The following is an 18,484-nucleotide window of genomic DNA, read 5'->3' on the forward strand; positions in this document are numbered from 1 at the left end:
TTAAAAAGCTGGTTTGGTAGTGCTGAACTCTCTCAGCTTTTGCTTGTCTGTAAAGGTTTTAATTTTTCCATCAAATCTGAATGAGATCCTTGCTGGGTAGAGTAATCTTAGTTGTAGGTTTTTCTCCTTCATCACTTTAAATATGTCCTGCCACTCCCTTCTGGCTTGTAGAGTTTCTGCTGAAAGATCAGCTGTTAACCTTATGGGGATTCCCTTGTGTGTTATTTGTTGTTTTTCCCTTGCTGCTTTTAATATGTTTTCTTTGTATTTAATTTTTGATAGTTTGATTCATATGTGTCTTGGTGTGTTTCTCCTTGGATTTATCCTGTATGGGACTCTCTGTGCTTCCTGGACTTGATTAACTATTTCCTTTCCCATATTAGAGAAGTTTTCAACTATAATCTCTTCAAATATTTTCTCAGTCCCTTTCTTTTTCTCTTCTTCTTCTGGGACCCCTATAATTCGAATGTTGGTGCGTTTAATGTTGTCCCAGATGTCTCTGAGACTGTCCTCAGTTCTTTTCATTCTTTTTTTCTTTATTCTGCTCTGCCGTAGTTATTTCCACTATTTTATCTTCCAGGTCACTTATCCGTTCTTCTGCCTCAGTTATTCTGCTATTCATCCCATCTAAAGTATTTTTAATTTCATTTATTGTGTTGTTCATCATTGCTTGCTTCCTCTTTAGTTCTTTTAGGTCTTTGTTAAATGTTTCTTGCATCTTGTCTATTCTATTTCCAAGATTTTGGATCATCTTTACTATCATTATTGGGAGTTCTTTTTCAGGTAGAGTGCCTATTTCCTCTTCATTTGTTAGGTGTGCTGGGTTTCTACCTTGCTTCTTCATCTGCTGTTTTTCTGTCTTTTCATTTTGCTTACCTTACTGTGTTTGGGGTCTCCTTTTCACTGGCTGCTGGTTTGTAGTTCCCATTGTTTTTGGTGTCTGTCCCCAGTGGCTAAGGTTGGTTCAGTGGGTTAAGTAGGTTTCCTGGTTGAGGGGACTAGTGCCTGTGTTCTGGTGGATGAGGCTGGATCTTGTCTTTCTGGTAGGCATGTCCACGTCTGGTGGTGTGTTTTAGGGTGTCTGTAGCCTTATTATGATTTTAGACAGCCTCTCTGCTAATGGATGGGGCTGTGGTCCTGTCTTGCTAGTTGTTGGGCATACGGTGTACAGCATTGTAGCTTGCTGGTCGTTGAGTGAAGCTGCATCTTGGTGTTGAGATGGAGATCTCTGGGAGGTTTTCGCCATCTGCTATTACGTGGAGCTTGGAGGTCTCTTGTGGACCAGTGTCCTGAAGTTGGTTTTCCCACCTCAGAGACCCAGCCCTGACGCCTGGCTGGAGCAGCAAGAGCCTTTAATCCACATGGCTCAGAATAAAAGTGAGAAAAAATCGAAAGGAAGGAAGGAAGGGAGGAAGAAAGGAAGAAGATAAAGTAGGATATAATAAAGTTATTAAAATAAAAAATATTAAAAAATTTAAAAAGTAAACAAAAACAAAAAAAACCCAGGATGGTCAGAACCTTAGGGCAATGGTGAAAACAAAACTATATAGACAAAATCTCACACAGAAACACACACAGAAAGAGAAAAAGGGGGAAAAATTAATATATCTTGCTCCCAAAGTCCACCTCCTCAATTTGGGATGATTCGTTTTCTATTCAGGTATTCCACAGATGCAGGGTAAATCAAGTTGATTGTGGAGCTTTAATCCGCTGCTTCTGAGGCTGCTGGGAGAGATTTCACTTTCTCTTCTTTGTTCACACATCTCCTGGGGTTCAGCTTTGGATTTGGCACTGCCTCTGCATGTAGGTCGCCTGAGGGCGTCTGCTCTTCGCTCAGACAGGACGGTGTCAAAGGAGCAGCTGATTCGGGGGCACTGGCTCACTCAGGCTGGGAGGGAGGGGTACAGATGGATGCGGGGCGATCCTGCAGTGGCAGAGGCTGGCATGACGCTGCACCAGCCTGAGGTGTGCTGTGCGTTCTTCCGGGGATGTTGTCCCTGGATCCCGGGACCCTGGCAGTGGCGGGCTGCACAGGCTCCCGGGAGGGGAGGTGTGGAGAGTGACCTGTTCTCGCACACAGGCTTCTTGGTGGTGGCAGCAGCGGCCTTAGCATCTCATGCCCGTCTTTGGTGTCTGCACTGACAGCCGCGACTCACGCCCATCTCTGGAGCTCCTCTGAGTGGCGCGCTTAATCCCCTCTCTTCGTGCACCAGGAAGCAAAGAGGGAAGAAAAAGTCTCTTGCCTCTTCGGCAGCACCAGACTTCGAGACTCCCTCCCGGCTAGCCGTGGTGCACTAACCCCTTCAGGCTGTGTTCACGCAGTCAACCCCAGTCCTCTCCCTGGGGTCTGACCTCTGAAGCCTGAGCCTCAGCTCCCAGCCCCCACTTGCCCTGGCGGGTGAGCAGACAAACCTCTCGGGCTGGTGAGTGCTGGTCAGCACTGATCCTCCGCAGGAGTCTCTCTGCTTTGCCCTGTGCACCATTACTGCGCTCTGCTCTCTGGCTCTGAAGCTTCCCCCTCTGCCACCCGCAGTGTCTGCCCGTGAAGGTGCTTCTAGTGTGTGGAAACCTTTCCTCCTTCACAGCTCCCTCCCACTGGTGCAGGTCCCGTCCCTATTCTTTTGTGTCTGTTTTTTCTTTTCTCTTTTGCCCTACCCAGGTACGTGCGGAGTTTCTTGCCTTTAGGGAGGTCTGAGTTCTTCTGTCAGCGTTCAGTGGGTGTTCTATAGGAGCAGTTCCACGTGTAGATGTATTTCTGATGTATCTGTGGGGAGGAAGGTGATCTCCGCGTCTTACTCTTCCACCATCTTCTCTTAAACCAATCCAAGGTATTTTGAAATGAGTAAACACGTCACATTTAAAATACATTTCTACATTAATCAAACGATGTTTAGAGAAGAATTAATCTCTATGTTCATACCTACCTACTTAGGTTAATGTAAACATTGAAAATATTTTCAATCACTACCCAGGCACAGGAGGAAGAACCTAATTCAGGAGTAGATGATTAACAGAATTACCTTTCCGTATGTTTTAAGAAGGAAAGGTTTGGCTCTGGGGCTTTATATTCATGAAAAGAAAAAGGAATGCTCTTTGGGCAGTGTTTCAGAATCACCTGGAATGCTGTTAAGTATAAAGATTTCTGTTACTACTTATGAGTTACTGAATCAGAATGTGATTGAGAGGATGAGCAAAGCTTAGGAATCTCTATTAACAAGCACAAGAGAATCACATTCAGAAGCATAAGAACTACTGCCTCAAGGGAAGATCTCAGCTTGAGTTTAGATCTCGATATTGCTGACTACCTCTGAACACACAAAAATAATATCTTTCGGAGAGAAATCGTATCTTCAGGGGAAGTATTAAATAGTGAAATTATGCTATTTAAAAATCCTCTCAAGTATGCCCCAGGAAGCCATTTATACTGGGTAATCTTGATATTCAGATAATTCAGGGGAAAGAAAGAAAAGTAGCAAAACTTTGAAAACCTTCAGTAAAGTTCATTCTTGGTCTTCTATTCCTAAATTTGTTTTCAAGTTTCATGAGATTTAATCACTAAACAAGACCAAAAGAGAACTTTATTTTACATTACTTTATTTTACATTTAGAACCATTTTATGCTTTACTTAAAAAAAAAAAAAAAAAAAAAAAAAAAAAAAAAAAAAAAAAACCGAAACAACCTCTGCTTTTAATATTTCTAAAAGCATTTTAACCAAAATTTTGATTTAGGAAGACTTTAAGACATTGTGCATTATTTTAAATACTTTCATTCTTTCAGTAACTATTAAAAATAAGTTCACAATTAGGGTTTCAAATGTCCTAATCATATCTAGTTCGTTTTCATTTAATATTTTATCAATTCCATCATGTGCATACAGAAGTTTTTCTCTCTTTCAGACACATTGATGAAAATCAGCTCTTACTCTAATTACTATTTCATTTATTCAGAAATAGCATTTAGACATAAAAACCAATGTCTCAGTTTGTAAAGTAACCTTTGGTTAATTTACACATCTCATACATCTTATGTTGTGTATGTTTTAAGTAATACAATGAATTTCACTACTGTCACTTTAGTTTTTAATATTTATTGTGTCAGCAGGGCTGAAAATATCACACAGTTCAGTCTTCTGAAGGAAGTTATATATATATAATATATATATTATATATATATAATAAAGTGTAGTGCCTTTGAACGTGAAAAACATCCCAAAGGCCAGGAGTCCTATAAAGGAACTGAAAGGTAGGAAAGACTCCAGAGAATTTCTCTCCTCATTTTCAATATGTAAAGTGACTGGTTTAAGTCACTTTACTGAAGACATGGTGAAGAAAACAGTGTTCCTTATTATGCCATTGAATAAAGCTACTAAAACCACAAGAATTCAGAGATAATGGTCCTAAGCTACATAATTAATAGGTCATCAAAAAGAACCTCTCACTTAGTTATCAAATATAAGTGAAGTATAACTTCCTATGCCAAGTAAGGCTCACTTTACTTCCCCCATTTGTAAAAAGAAAAAGTGGCCTGGCCAGTGCCATTCAGGATTCTCTGCTAACTGTAAAATGTGGACTGATTTTCTTCTATTTATTATAGTCCATGTGTACATTCAGTTCTTTAAATCAAAATTTTTATGCACATAACTGTCGGTATATTGCCCTTAGTTTAAAAATGTACAACTACATAAATAAAAACTGTTTCTTCAGTATTACTTGACATTTCTTCTGTAATTTCTTTATTTAAAAAAGTAAAGGTAACAAGATACTTAAAAAAGGCTAGATACAAAAGTAGTTAAGCTGCTCACGAACATTTAAAATTTTCCAAAATTTATCTTCAATAATCATGATCTTATAAAACATTTTACAGTTATCAGAAAGTGCCCAGGCTGAGTTTACATAACTGAAATGCCTTAGTACAAATGTCTAGTTAGAACTGAAGTGCAGTACACCTGACTGACTGCTCATTGAAATAGGGATACAAAGGAAAAAAGTTGATTGTGATAAAGTATTGTGCATTGGCCCCCATCATATGTACAAAAAAGTGCCCTCACTCAAATGAACAAATTACATGCAAAATATTAGTGATATCATTTAATATCCTAGAGCTCAATGCAGTCAAACCGCAATAAAAGTGGTTTTTATAGGTAAAAATGATTTCATCTCTAAGATCTGAATGTTCAGAACTTTTTTTTTTACAAGTTCCATATACATGATACACAATTGCAGCCAACCACAAATTAAACACCATAAAAAAAGTTAAAATGAAAACACAGAACATACTTAATTTTTTATTTTGAAATTCCCTATTCCCTCTATACAAGAACCTTTGCTGAAACACTTTCCACAAAGGCAGCAGTGAATTTTCAGAACATTTTACATTTTTTCCCCTCAGCAAAAAGATAAATCACAGTGTAAATTATGTTGTTCTGCTGTCATCTTTGGCTGGGGTAAGACCCAGAAGCTGTTGACTAGCAAACCATTATAGTGAAATGTTGCTAGTGCTCCTCAGGCCTTTAAGCTACAAACTCAGCGAGGAATGTTTGCATTTAATCTCTTTAAGGTACCACCACGGGGTGTGACAGCATTAACTTTCATAAACTTTTATAGACAAATGGGAAAAAAATCTACAAAATAAGCTAGTAATATTACACAGCAGTACACTGTTTTATACTCTACACAAAACCAAAATTCTTGGTCTTAATGGCGAGTAGCAATTTCTGTTTGAGAATCTGTTTAGAGGAATAGAGTGGGACGTAAAGTCGAGAAATGCAAGTATTTGCAGTAGGAAGATGCTGGTCATCTGGTGGTCTTATTGTGATGGAGGGCATAGGCTGAAATCCTTCTTCACTGGCTGGTAATGATGGACTTGAGGTCCAAAAGTAAACCTACACAGGAGTATAATAATTACAAGTTTGGCTTTTAAAAGATTAACATTCAACCCTTAACTCTGGCAATATATATACATAGAGCCCCATTCTTGTGTTAAAACCTACAAAGGGGTATTATTTTGAACTGGGTTTTAAATTTATTTCTTTTATTAAAAAGGAAAGTTTCAAGGTCAGAAGAGAAAAAAATGTCAGGTATGTAGAAAAGTGACTATGTTTCAATGCCTCAGTTTCTGATCTGTAACATGAAGCTACTGGACCAAATGCTCTCTAAGGGCCTTTCCAGCTGCTAAATTCCACAGAGTATCTCTTAGTGGGAATAAGGCACAAGGTCTCCAAAAAAGGTTCAAAATTCACAGAGGTTATCAAAGTTATTTTGCATTTTATCTACTAGCAAAACAACCCAGTATTTTCAGTGGTCCATTGTGATACATAATAATTTTATAATAGTAATTAAATGTTCGACAGCATCGACTATACATCAAAATCCATGCAATAAGCCATGTTAACATTTTCAGGGATTTTTTTTTTTTTTTGGTTGGCGGGGGGAGATGTGGACCATTTTTAAAGTCTTTATTGAATTTGTTACAATATTGCTTTTGCTTTATGTTTTGGTTTTTTGGCCCCAAGGCATGTGGGATCTTAGCTCCCTGACCAGTGATCGAATCCACACCCCGCACACTGGAAGGCAAAATCTTAACCACTGGACCGCCAGGGAAGTCCCAACATTGAGTTTTAAAATGCATCTAATTTGTGCAATATAGCATAAATTACTTTTTCTTTAAATATGATAACCAAAGATATACTTTCCTGAAATATTTTCGTTAATACATACCATTCCTCACTGACAGTAAGACAGTGCCTATCTCTTAAGGTAAAGCTTTTAAAATCTTGCAGTTATAGTGTATAAGAGACAAATATATTCCTTATCCCAGAATGACTAGGAAACCTAAACTGAAAATTTCCTGAAGCATAGTTTTGTGAGAAATCTCATCTAGAATTCTATAGAAGGAGGCAGGGAAAAAAACCTCTGTGTGTGTCAGGGTCTCCAAAATCTTCAAACAACTATAAAAGGGCTGGAAGGTACTGTAGAGGTAAAGCTGGCCCAATCTACCCATTTTACAGGTAAAAACAAACTTAATGTAAAGTGTAAGGATAAATGTGATTAACCAGACAGATGACTATACATCGCTGGACCTCCAAGAAGTTACGGGTAGAGAAATAAATACCAGAGGACTTCTCAGAACTTTTACTAGTGACCTGTGACTCTCCAAGAGGGAAATAAACTATGTAGTCTTACCCCACAATCCTGGGACTAATAATTTAAGGGAAAACAGTTTAGGAAACGCTGTTATATTCTGTCCTTGAGACACATAAGGAAAAACTCAACTCAACAATGTGTGAAGGATAACCTCCCAAAAAGGGAAGAGGAGGAGGTAAGAGACACCTTGGTATAACAGGAGTTTAAAGAGTAAAGCTCACAAATTAAAGCTTCTGCTAAGACATTTTGAGGCCCCTACAGAGGGAGATTCTCTCTCATAAAAGACTGAATAGTTAACAGCTTTCTCTTCCAGTAGAAGGCAAAAATGCAGTGAGATTTAACTTGACCGATTGCACTGAGGATGTATTGGTTTTGCTTTGAATCCAAAGATTGACTCAAGAACCCTAATATGCTATCAGGTACTCCTAAAGCCAACAGGGACAGATATGGTATTAGCATTAGTAGGGACTTTGGGGTTGGTCCACAAGATTGGGAAAGTCAAAGTACATGGAATTATATGGAATCAACCTAGGGAGCAACCTAGGAAACTACCATATGGCTAAGCCAAGAACAAAACCCAGCTGACAGCTAGGACTGCTGGAGAACCTGTCTTGCTATAGTGGAGAAATACTGGAAGGCTCTTGGGGCCATGTAAAGATGAAGGAATGCTAAATGCACGACCCCTTCCCCACAAAAAAATATCAATAAGTTACTGCCTGAATTGCAGGTAAATTGGAAACTGCAAGTTTTGTGCTTTCATGCACAAGTAACTTATTTTCTCCTTCTCAAATGAAACTGGGGGATATATCTAGAAACTGGATCATTTTTATACATTCCATAAGAGGTCTGGTTTAGAGTATTGAGAATTAAGGCTGCTTCAACAGGGGAAATGTCACAGGGAACTATGAGAAATATGAATAGAAAGGATCTCTGAGATTTTCTGGGTAAGGAATGTCCCTCAAATTTCTACAGGAAAGTCTAGACTGCCTTTCAAGGTTAATGGACAGGTTTACTTGGATATACTCAAGGAGGGACATAGGTTCCACAGACTTGACAGACTTTTCAAAGTTTATATCATCTAATTTATGATTCTAAGTTAATAATAAAGATTAAAATCAGAGATGTAGTACTCATAATTAAGCTACTCTATTCATAGTATACAGAGCAATTAAGGTACTATTCAAAAATTTTGCAAAGGTTCGCTGCTAGGCAAAAAGATTAAGGATGTACAAAAGAGGCTGCTAGCATATATAAGCACTGTAGGGGGGTGGGAAACATGTCTCAACAATAAGCTGGTATTATCTTCTGGGACTAAGGATAGCATTTTAATAGCTAAGATGTATTTCACTCTGCTTAGAGTTTTACTCATACTTCTGTTCTAGAGTAGAGAAACAAAACTGCCTTTTATTTCTGACCTTCAGTAATTTTCTTAGCCAAAATTAAGATGACCAACCATTACAAACTGAAAACAAAATGCTGTCATACATAGTCTTTAAGGTTTTTACATTTTCTTCTACAAATCTTGTGAAACTTAACTTACAAGATCTTGTCGTTCTGTCATGCTCATCTTCTCTACAATTGACCAGAACCAACGCTTGAACTGCAAGAGCTTCTCAGCATTTTCTCCTACAAATGAATATAAATTCAATAAATATACTCTATCAGTTGTAAAGCAATTATACTCCAATAAAGATGTTAAAATATATATATATATATATATATATATATATATATATACATATACTATATCAGTTATATTTTTGGGCGCTAACCCTAACAGAGGAAGTTAGGACCACTTGCATAATGTGAAACCTCGAGTTCATTAATCAATCCTAATGACCAAGATGACCAAGACAATAAAAATGAACCACCAGCCTCAAAAATCACATGACTTTAATCCCATCTGTAAGTCATGCATTTTCTCATGACCTTAAACCAGTGCTTCTCAAAGTTTAATGAGTTCACAAATCACTTGGATCGAGATCTTTCTAAAATGCAGATTCTCATTCACTAGGTACGTATGGGGGAAGAAAGGGGAGAGGAACCAGAGATTCTGCATTTCTAGAAAGCTTCCAGATGCTGCTGATGCTGCTGATCTGAGGATCATACTTCTGGTGTCTTTAGGTATTTTTTTTTTTCCTGCTTCTAGGTTTCTGGTTTGTAAATAAGCCAAGTTCTTATCTCACAAGTATTGAAAATTATATTAACAAGTGGCACAAAAACTACTACGCAATGATCTATATACGTTGCCAAACATGAAGGAAAAACAAGAAAATTTATCCAAATTTAACTTACTATAATTTGGCTGAAGCTGTTTGCAAAATATGAAAAGTAAAGGGGAAAAAACTGGTATCCTTCATGTATGCAATAATCTTGGACTAGAGTTATAGTCCTCTCAGGAATTTCTTGGAGCTTCCAGTGTTTTATTGTGTAGTCACAGCTAAAAAGTGTATTCCTAGAATAGGGGACTTGAAAAGAGTTGCAACAAATCAAGCACTAAAGATGAATGTTATTCTAGGATTATCACTACCTCTTGTTATTCTTTCTAGATTCTCCATGTGTTTGTGTGCTCTTATGACTTTCTAAGTATGCTGTGGATCTGGTTCTACAAAGCAAACATCATGTAGTCAAATTCTTTAATTAGAATTTAAGGAACATGAATAGGGAAAGGCCAATAGAACTGTCACATGGATTATTTTTCTTAATTATTAATAGTGTATAAAAGTCCTTTTCACACAGTTGCTCAGAAGGAATTTTTACTTGTATCACAGTGAACCATACATTTGTTAAAACCTAGAAAAATTAAACAATAAAAGAATTAAGAATGACCTAATGCTAAGCTATCATAGTTCAAACATATCTTAAAATATATATATAAAAACACCTGAGTAATACAGCATTTCCTAAGCCCCTGTAAATATGTAAGAACCAGAAACTCAGAAAACTGACTGACCAAATTATCTATGTAGTTTATTCCTTAAATAAACATTAAGAAAATTTCATACCTGATTCATCATTGAAAGAGGTGAAACTGATCAGCATTTGCACATTAACTTCACCACAGCCATTTACCAAAAGCCTAAAATCTTCTGCTGTTAAGTCTTCTAATGAATTTTTTGGAAGCACATCCAGTAGACCTTTCCTCATTGCCTAGAGAATTTCAAAAATAAAAATTTTTGTTTATTACTATTACTATCAGTACTTTATTTTCTACATAGCATTTATTATTGTTAAAGTCCAATATCTAATTTTAGCATCCTAAGAATACTAAATAATTCTAAATAATACTAAAAAATTAAGTTCTATATTTTGAGTTTCTTATTAACAGATTCAAAAGAGTGGCAGAGGGAAAAAAGGGCTACAGGTTCAAAAGTGAAGGAGTACTGTTACATATCAGGAGTTAACAAAAATAATTTTTAAAATTATGTTAATAACAGGCTAATCATTAAGAATAGCTTCAATCTGTCAAACATGCTATCCTGTCAACATCATAGGAAGAGTGATAATCAAACCCAAAATCTAGCTTACTGAGAAATTGCCATGTGCCAAGAACTGTTCTAAGCACCTTACATACGTTAATTCATTTAATCCCATCCTCATTTTGCAGAGGAGGGAACCAAGGCACAAAATAGTTAAGTAGTTTGCTAATGTCATACAGCCAGAGGGGGCTGCAGCCATGATTTGAACCCTGACAGTATGATTCCAGAGCCCACACAATTATTCCCAGCACAGGGATCAGAAACACTTCATAAACATTCTTCAATAGGAGAAAGAGCGGGCCTGATGTTGCTCTTTAGAAGAGCCTGATTGGAGGAATGGTCCTTGGTTTTTAGAATTTTCCTTACATTACTAACTGATGTGGCTATTTTGAATGCCTGGGACAATAAACCCTGCTGTACCAGCTTGCCTAGATTATTTGTGCAAAGAAGGTGATTTATGATGAACACGTGTTTTTTCTCTGGGGGTCTGAACTGCTTACAGGACTGGCCTCCAATAAAAACCCTGGGCACTGTGACTCTTAAGCAGGCTTCCCTAAACACAAACACTGCACATGCATGGCTGTAATTCACTGCTGGAGGAAGACGTATGTTCTTTGTGACAACTCATGCCCTGAGAGAGAGAACTTTGGAGCCTGTATCTGGATTCCTCCAGACTCTGTCTGATGTACTTTTTTCCCATTGTGAGAGTCCTTTTGCTATAACAAACCATACCGATGAGTACAACTGCTTCCAAGTCCTAGGATTCCTTCTAGTGAGTCACTAGAGGTATGGTTGGTTGCAGGACCCCCAAAACAGTAGTCGTTTCAGTCCCACAAAGCATCCTTACCAAATCTACTTTCTGATGATTACATGGTTTTTCCAAGTAGTTCTACCCAAAAGAAAGGTCTGGAATCATGTGTAATTTACATTGTATGTAAATTCATTTTGGTTTAAAATTTTTGACCTTTTATAAGCAAGCTGAATACACTATGAGCTAGTTTAAAACAGAAGACACAAATAGCCTCATCAGATCAAGAAACATTTTCCAGAAAACACTTACGTGTAATGGCTGTTCCGCAACTACCAACATTCTGTGTTCAGCATACTTCCGCACATACTCATACACATTCTGAGGAGTGACTGGTATATTTACACCATTAGGAATAAGTTCTACCTGTGAAAAATTTAGCAGTGCCATTTAAAAGCAATTTTGTCAAAGCAGTAGTAAGTTAACAGTTCATAAAACAATTTCCTAAAAATTTAAAGTCTAAAGACAATTTTGTATCTGACAAGTATCTAAGGGATGCAAACATTCTAGGCCTAAGTAACTATAAACTCTTCGACCTCTCAGTGTGTCTCACTAACTCCCCATCCATTCATCTCTTTCTCTCCATCTCCTACTGTGTCTTCTCTGTGTGTGTGTGTGTCTGTCTGTCTTTCTTGGTTCCTATTTATCTAAATTGTTTTTCTAGATGTCAAGCACAACAGACTAACCAATTCTCCTGCCAGAATCAGAAAACCACACATTTGTTTTACCTGTCCTCCACCCTCTTCTTTACACAGGTCAATTGCAAATGCCAAATCCATCGCTGAGAAAACAGCATCAGCATCTGAACTCTGAGAAGCAAGTATTAGTTGCCGCAAACTCTCATACATCACAGGGTCAAAAAAAGCAAAATCGTGCCAATTGACCTAAGAAAGTAATCATATGAAAATCAATTATGAAAGAAACAACTGAATTCATTAGTAAGTTGAAATCTATGATAAAGAATTTTATCTAATTTGAAGATTATTCTTTATCAGTTTATCTTCCACTAAATGTAACTGATCTAAAGAGGTAAAATTTTAAACTTGCTGAAGGTCACATCAGTGGGTTAAACTTGAGTCTATTTGATTCCATAATCTTTTCCATAAAGCTTGTTAAAGGCTCAACATTTCTATGTTGCTGAGCTTTAAGTCCAGTTCTTCTTTCTCTGCACAAGAACATTTTAGCTGGAACACTTAAGAAGTCAATAGAGTCAGAGTTTTAAAAAAAAAAGAAGAGGAAAAAGTATGTATCATAGTATGATATGCTGGAATAATAGAAAATAATATTCACCAATGGGTTTGAGTAGAGAAAGTTATTAACAGAACACAGCTTTAACAATGCTAATCATATCAGATGTGTGTTGTGCATCACTAGAAAAGACTGTAAAATATTTTGTTTTGTGATTATAATTAGTATTATGCATTAATTTAAAGGATGTCGTTTCTCTCCCCCAACCCTGTCGTAAAGGAATGTACCAGCTGTCAAACTATCAAAACGCATAAAGAAAATAAGCTAATTCTGTCACCCAGAGATAATTATCAAGCATACTATACGCTATATTTTCTTACATCCTTTTGTTCCCTCTACCCACCTACACCTTATGTATATTTTTGAAACTGGGAATGCTCTTTTCAATGCAATACTACTTCTATTGCCACTAATTGCTAGAACTTACTGAGCACTTCCTATGTGCCAGGCACTATACTGTTTTCTTTACCATTTTATAAATGGTGAAATATGCCACAAATGTCAAGGGATTTGTCTGCAACAGGATCCAGGTCTGTCAAACCCGCCAAACCCACCTGTGTGTCACCCATTCTTCTATGCTCTCTCCTCCATGTATTCCGATTTTCCCCATGTCATTAAATGTTTGAAAACGATTTATAATGGCTATAATGCTTTAAAATTTAATACTAATTTAATGCTATATATATAATTATTTTATAAAACAAATTTTTTGCAATGTAAAAGTGGTTAGGTTCATTAAAATCACTTACTTTCCTACCAAGCAACACTTTAATCACATGTCTATTCAATGTGATAGGACAGAGTTCATTCTGTAATAGACACAGTCCAAGAATCCTAAAAATAAAAAGCAAATAGTATTTAAATTCAAAAATAACTCTAGAACACATAACACCCCACATATACGTAATATACATAAAATATGTTGAGAAATTTTTATAGTAGAGCATATACACATTTTACAAACCAATATATTTTAGAAAGTCTCATAAACTGATTTTTTAAAAATTCAAATACAAGATCATTTTACCTGCCAATGTTTCTAAAACAATTCAACCTTGCTTCTGTGTTTTTGCCAGGCCTTGGAGTATAAAATCCTCTTTTTCCAGGTTGGTAAAACAAAGGGGCATTGTCATCACCATCATCTGTGTCATCTAAATCCATATCTACTACACTTCGACTAGAACCATGACGCTTTCGGTTTTCCTAATAATAGAGTATCAGAGATTAAGCCCCAAGATTGATTTTATTTGTTTGTTTACATTTTAGTATATGTGTCTACAAGGATTATTTTTTATTTAAAAATGCCCTTAATAACTCTCTTTAAAATTAACAATAATCCAGATACCCCCTCTAAAAAAACTAATATTTTTGACATTACCCAAGATTGATTTTTAAGAGCAAAACATATGAACTGGTTCTCTAAATCACTTAAATGTAAAGTTCGATAGGTAAAGCCACATTCATATTTAAATGTAAATAAACTTTAATTCATTCTTTTAGAATTGTGATACACAAAGCTTGTGCCTGTTAACTTCTCTATCCATTTAAGTAAAATTATTTAATGAAACTCTGGTAGCTTCTTTCACCTTGATTCCTTAAATATATTTTCCTTGGATATAGAATTCTGGATTGACAATTCTAAAAGCACTTTAAGGATGATGCTCTCTGTTGTCTTCTGGCCTTCACAGTTTCTGATAAGAAATCCACTGCCTTTCAAATCACTGTTTTATCTATATGCAAGGCACTATTCTTTGCTTCCTTATTAATTTTACAGCAGCTTGATTATGTATCTAGACACAGTTTTCTTTCAGTTTATCCTTTTTAGGGTTCACTGATCTCCTTGAATCTATAAATCTATGTCTTGCATCAAATTTGGTAAGTTTTCAGCTATTATTTCTTCAAATATTTTCCTGTAACAATCTCGTTCTCCTCTTCTGGGTACTCCAATGACATGCATGTCTGATATGGTCCAACAGGTCTCTGAAAACTGTTGTTTGTTTGACACCTTTTCTCCTTCTATTCTTCAAAAGGGATAATTTCTATCTATCTTCAAACTGACTGATGAATTGTCCTCTGTCATCTTTGTTCTGCTATTGACCTATTCAGTAAATTTTTTCTCTCATACATTGTACTTTCTAAAATGTTCCCTTGGTTCTCTAGTTTCTATTTCTCTGTTGTGAACCTCTACCTTTCCATTCACTTGTGTTTATTTATCTTTACCTCACAGAACATGAGATAATGTCTTTGATAATTCCAACAAGTGGGTCATCTCAAGGTTAGCGTCTATTGGTTCTTTTCCCAGGAGAATTAGTGAGTCTCTGTTGGTTCTTTGTATGTTGAATAATTCTGGAGTGTATCCTGGACATTTTGAATACTAAGTTGTGAAACTCTGGGTCTTGTTAAAATGATATGGAGAATGTTGATGTTTTTTGGCTTTGGTAGGCAATAACCTGGTTATGTTCAGCTTGGAATTGTCATCTTCTGTGTGCAGTGGTTCCATTACCAATTAAGTTTTCAAAGCCTTTTAATTATACTATTGGGTCTGCCCTGCATATGCACCATATGGGATAGTCTCGGACTTGGACAGTGGTTTATACTATAGTTTGTTTCTTAAAGCATGTACTACCTTCCAGTTAAGGAGGAGTAATGGGGACCAGTTTTACTCTCCTGCCTGAAACAAAGTTTCAAAATAACAGTTTTTCAAATTTTGACTTTCCTCCAATCCGTGTGCTGTTGTTTACTTTTCAGAATCCTCAAGCAGTTCCTTTTTGTATTTTGTCCAGAGTCTTTAGTTGTAGTCAGTGAAAGAGATAAGATTATATCTTGGCTGGCACTGAAATTCTCAGGTAGCTTACAAATTGAAATACATCATGCACTTTAAAAAAGCCTTCTTACTGCTATATCATATGTCACATTTTCTCTGGATCTCTGCTGCTTACTTGAGGAAGGAGATCTAGGAATCCATAGGACTGCTCTCCTTCTCTGATATTATTTAATGGCATCTCTAATTTAAGCTTAATTCAGCCTGTGCTCAAGTGGAGGCAGCCAGTGAGTGGGGTTACACTGAACCCTCCTAACTCAACCAGTCTTATTACTTGATTCTGTGTATGATACCTTTATACTTATCTTTGCTTTTTCCTCTACTGTATTCCAGCATTTTATATGTACAAAGACATAGTTTCTTTGTAAATATGCTTTCCCTCTCCCTTCTGTAATTTAAATTCCAAGTGCTTATTATTAGCACATGTACAAAATGTCCCTTACCTGTACCTTTTCTGAGGAGTCTAATAACCCAAGATCCAGGATACTATCAGCTCCATTTTCCCTAAAAACAAACAAACAACCTTTCACATTTCAGATTACTGGAATTCTAGAATTTAGTATAGAGAAAACCATATGCATTTAAATTTATAAGAATATATAAATTTAAGTTTTGAAGTAAATAAATATCTAGGACACTTACTAGTCTTAATGCAGTTCTAGGAACAGAAATGTCAATAACATACACAAAAACACATGTATGTGTATGATCCAAGACAATGAACTAAAGGCTACCTGATTTAAGACAAAATAAATGCAGTCTTCATAGGGGTACTGAAACTTGAGCTCAGGGGAAGCATTGTAAAAGAACAGAAAAATGTTCAGAAAGCAACCACAATAGGAATCAAATGCTCTAGGGTATTTAATTATTCTAGAATACTAATCAATCCACTGTTCAATCCATAAAGCCAGGTGAAAGCAGTCAATATTATATATTCTTGCATTCAATAGAAAACACTTCTAAATTAGCAACCCTTACATATATTTACAAATATCTTTTTTATCAAAAACACACATTATTTGCAACTTCTTCTATAATGGGCTAAGCTATATCAGTGTGTTGATACTTCCAGAAACAGGGAAGAGGAATAAAGACATAGTACATGAAAGTCAAGAGAAGAAAAATAGTAACAGCAAAGAAAATAAACTTCTAGCAATAGTCTTTGGCTTGGACCATTCAAAGGCTCTGAGACAGGTAAATAGCTGGAATAGGTAAGTGGCTATTTAGTTTCAGGGCTTAGCCTACCCACTTATCCATCTCTAGGACTATATCTAATCTAAGTTTCTCATTCAATATCATGACTAGGAGAAAAATAAAGACATTTTCATCTAAAATAACACTTCAAAGCCTTAAACTGGACATTAGAGTAGCCCCAGTAGGGCACAGATTAAGTATGGCATATCTTCCTGTCACCTGGGGAAAGGAAGGGTAAGTAATTTAACTGTTAGATGTTTTTAAGTTTTATATTAAAACAAATATACTATACAATAAAAAGCAAAAACTTGCATGATTTTTAAGATAAATCAGGAGGTCTAAAAGAAATTTCATGTTTACTGCAGGGATTCATGTTTATTGCAAGGACTCAGGGATTACACCCAACTCCTTGAGGTATTTGGCCTCTGCCATTAAGGGTATTCACGTGGAGAATGAGATGTACTTCTTTTTAAGTTAGTTTCTAAATAAGGTTCATAAAAAATCTTCAGAACCTAAAGTGACTGCTAAAATTCTGCCCTTCTAATACATGTGAAAGTCAGCTGTCTCACTCATGGATTTTAAGCCATCTCTTAAAAAGCCATTTAAAGTCTTGTACTGTTCAGTATAAATTTTAAGATATGGTGATAGCCACATCCTAAAAATAAAGTAGCTGATGTTTAAACTAAAATGTCTTCCCAATTGTATACATTACCGTCCATGTGCAATAATGAGTTCCATGGCTTCATCCACTCTTGCTCTCAGAGAATCTTCACTTGCTAGAAGAAGCAGCAGCTGAGCTGGGGATAATTCCAGCAGCATGCCAGTGATTTTACTTGCAAATGCCTGTAAATGACAAACAAATGTTACATGCCTCTACTCTCTGAAACCTCTTGTCTAAATCAGCAATCTTTTATCAGAAAAAAAAAAAAAAGAAGAAAATGTAAGAAACTTGGATAACAAATAGAAAAAAAAAAAAAATTCTGAACCAGTAATGGATTTTATTAAATTGGAAGCTTAATTACAGAAAACCATGGTAGGGAATTAAACAGTCTATGCACTAAGTCTTATTAAAGTTAGTTTAATATTGACAAGCCTTTTTTAAAGGTTTTTGATACCCATGAGTAAACATAAAAATACTCAATTTTCATTTTTTTCCCTTCCTCGAGACCTGGAAACATTTTTTTCATTTAGTGTAGCAAAAAAGAGGGAGGTAACAAGTGAAGGAGGGAGAAGGAGAAAGAAAAAGATGCCTATATTTAAGGCTAAGGATTCACTGAAATATAATTGGTTGACTCTGTTTTACTATTCTTTTGCTATAACATGTACATATAGTTATGTATAAAGACAAAAAAACACAACTAGGTTATGTTTCATATTCTGTGAAAGAAACCTCTGACAGAACATTCAAAATAAAATCTTCCTGTCATATGTATCAAGAGTAAAGTACATATAGCTGATTCACTTCATTGTACAGCAGAAACTAACACAACACCATAAAGCAATTTTACTCACCCCCCCAAAAAAAGAGTAAAGTACACTATTTGCAATGTGTTCTAGCTGCAAAGTAACAATAATTTGTACAAATAAGGGTACAAATAAATACAATGAACAGATAATTCCTTAGCACACAAGGAAATTACTAGGTAGAATGCCAACCTGGCATAGGTAGTAAAAACAACATCAAGCTATATACAATCACTCTCCAGTAAATCCTGCTTCTTTCCCTCCCTAAGCTTCCTTTTTATCGCAGTCCTCAACCACATGGCTTTCCAGTAGCTGGAAACTTTTAAA

At 36.1% G+C, this 18,484-nt stretch overlaps 1 protein-coding gene across 5 annotated transcripts in view; it reads right to left on the minus strand.

Annotated features, from left to right (window-relative positions):
* Positions 1 to 5,272: 5,272 nt before the first annotated feature.
* The window catches only part of UBR5 (ubiquitin protein ligase E3 component n-recognin 5), a 143,136-nt gene continuing 129,924 nt past the window's right edge, over positions 5,273 to 18,484 (minus strand). For all 5 annotated transcript variants that reach the window (XM_059042978.2, XM_059042977.2, XM_067017424.1 and 2 more), the window contains exons 51-59: positions 17,406 to 17,536; positions 15,943 to 16,003; positions 13,706 to 13,881; positions 13,428 to 13,512; positions 12,159 to 12,314; positions 11,683 to 11,796; positions 10,149 to 10,293; positions 8,684 to 8,769; positions 5,273 to 5,882 (exon numbers count right to left, since the gene is read on the minus strand). In XM_059042978.2, the coding sequence (XP_058898961.1) occupies positions 5,670 to 5,882; positions 8,684 to 8,769; positions 10,149 to 10,293; positions 11,683 to 11,796; positions 12,159 to 12,314; positions 13,428 to 13,512; positions 13,706 to 13,881; positions 15,943 to 16,003; positions 17,406 to 17,536 (1,167 nt within the window). In that variant the 3' untranslated portion in view covers positions 5,273 to 5,669. The remainder of the gene's footprint in view (positions 5,883 to 8,683; positions 8,770 to 10,148; positions 10,294 to 11,682; positions 11,797 to 12,158; positions 12,315 to 13,427; positions 13,513 to 13,705; positions 13,882 to 15,942; positions 16,004 to 17,405; positions 17,537 to 18,484) is intronic.

This window comes from Kogia breviceps, chromosome 17 (assembly GCF_026419965.1).
Source record: "Kogia breviceps isolate mKogBre1 chromosome 17, mKogBre1 haplotype 1, whole genome shotgun sequence".
NCBI classification, from domain to species: Eukaryota; Metazoa; Chordata; class Mammalia; order Artiodactyla; family Physeteridae; genus Kogia; species Kogia breviceps.